General features: G+C 34.8%; 1 protein-coding gene across 1 annotated transcript; it reads right to left on the reverse strand.

Annotated features, from left to right (window-relative positions):
• Positions 1 to 765: 765 nt before the first annotated feature.
• Positions 766 to 1019, reverse strand: LOC112022672 (uncharacterized). Its single transcript, XM_065762636.1, has 2 exons — positions 953 to 1019; positions 766 to 911 (listed from the first exon to the last, which is right to left on the reverse strand). Exons 1-2 carry the CDS (start codon positions 1017 to 1019, stop codon positions 766 to 768), a joined length of 213 nt encoding a protein of 70 aa, XP_065618708.1.
• Between the last annotated feature and the right edge of the window lie 403 nt (positions 1020 to 1422).

A 1422-nucleotide genomic window follows, 5' to 3' on the forward strand; every position in this document is an offset into this window, starting at 1 on the left:
TTAAATGTGTAAATAGTATCGTGGGACCCATTTTTAATGAAAAAGTAGCTGAAAAGTGAAGTTTGTGGATCTGTGAACAGTACATAAATGCACTATTCACAGAAGACTTGGTCAACAACTACAGCTGAAAAAAAAAAAAAAAGAAAAAAAAAAGAAAGAAAGAGGAAAACGCAGAAAGAGGGAAACGTAGACGTGCAAACGCACTATCCAAACACTTACTAAATGGGTGCCACTGCAAAATATGATGTACCATTGCAGGGTAGTGGATAGTCATTTTGTCTCTCTACTAGCATAAACAAACACAACAATACTTGGAAATTTACATTTTTAAAACTTAACATGCCATGTATATGTGAAGCGCATGACAATATCCTCAAATGGTTTCCCTCATATAACTACCACAAAGGCTATAGAAATAACCATGGTGTTTATGATCTGTAAAGTACTAATTGAAATTTTCGATTACAAAACATTGATCTAGTCCATTTGTTCACTCTCTCTTTTAGTGCCATGCTACATGATATAAAAGGGTACAATACCATTATATTTTCAGTATAATTAAACCATTTGACTATGATATTTACTATTTGATTAAAGAAAAAGGAAGAGCAATTATCATGATAGAAGTGAGACTGTATAACATATAGGACACAAAAGCAAATAGATTAATTATTTAATTTATTCCATCACATAATAACCCATAAAGCAACAAGCTAGTCATTCTCAATACACACTGAGAGACATTGAAACATGAAATGGTAGCATCTATTTATTTCCCTTCTCATTAGCTTTTTCATTAGCATGAAGGGCTGAGAAATATCCCTTGGGGTTACTTTCAAAGGAGTCCCTTGAAATTTGTGACGCTCCACCAGTCCCAGGAGCAATCATCTTTCCAGCATTGCTGCCATGCCCTTTGAAGAGTTATCACCACCACTTTGGACACCAACACCACCAACTTTGCCCCCATCACTTCCTCCTCCTTTGGCACCTCCACCACCACTAACACCTTTGCCGTCCATTTTGAATATGTGTAGCTGCTTAGTATGTATATGTATTACTAACTTATAAAGATGTGTGGACTAAAGGAAGATATGGCTGAGTATTTATAGGGAGTTATGGTCAAGTAATAATGGATTCTCGGAAATTGATAATGCATGAATGCTTGCATGGATTAGTGTAGAGGTCACTCATAGATTACTTGAACTTTTCTCAAAATTGGAGCTGTAATTACTTAGGCTAAAAAATTAAAATAAAATTGGGATTGAACTTATTGGAGTGCACCAAGTAAGAGCAATTCCTTTTCTCAAAATTGGACATTTAATTACTTACGCCAAAAGATTAAGACCTCCCCTCTTCTATCCTTCCATCTTCCTTCGTTCCAAACATATAAAGTAAAATAAGATTAGAATTGAACTTATTCAA

The sequence above is a fragment of the Quercus suber genome, unplaced genomic scaffold (genome assembly GCF_002906115.3).
Source record: "Quercus suber isolate HL8 unplaced genomic scaffold, Cork oak 2.0 scaffold_467, whole genome shotgun sequence".
In the NCBI taxonomy this organism is placed as follows: Eukaryota; Viridiplantae; Streptophyta; class Magnoliopsida; order Fagales; family Fagaceae; genus Quercus; species Quercus suber.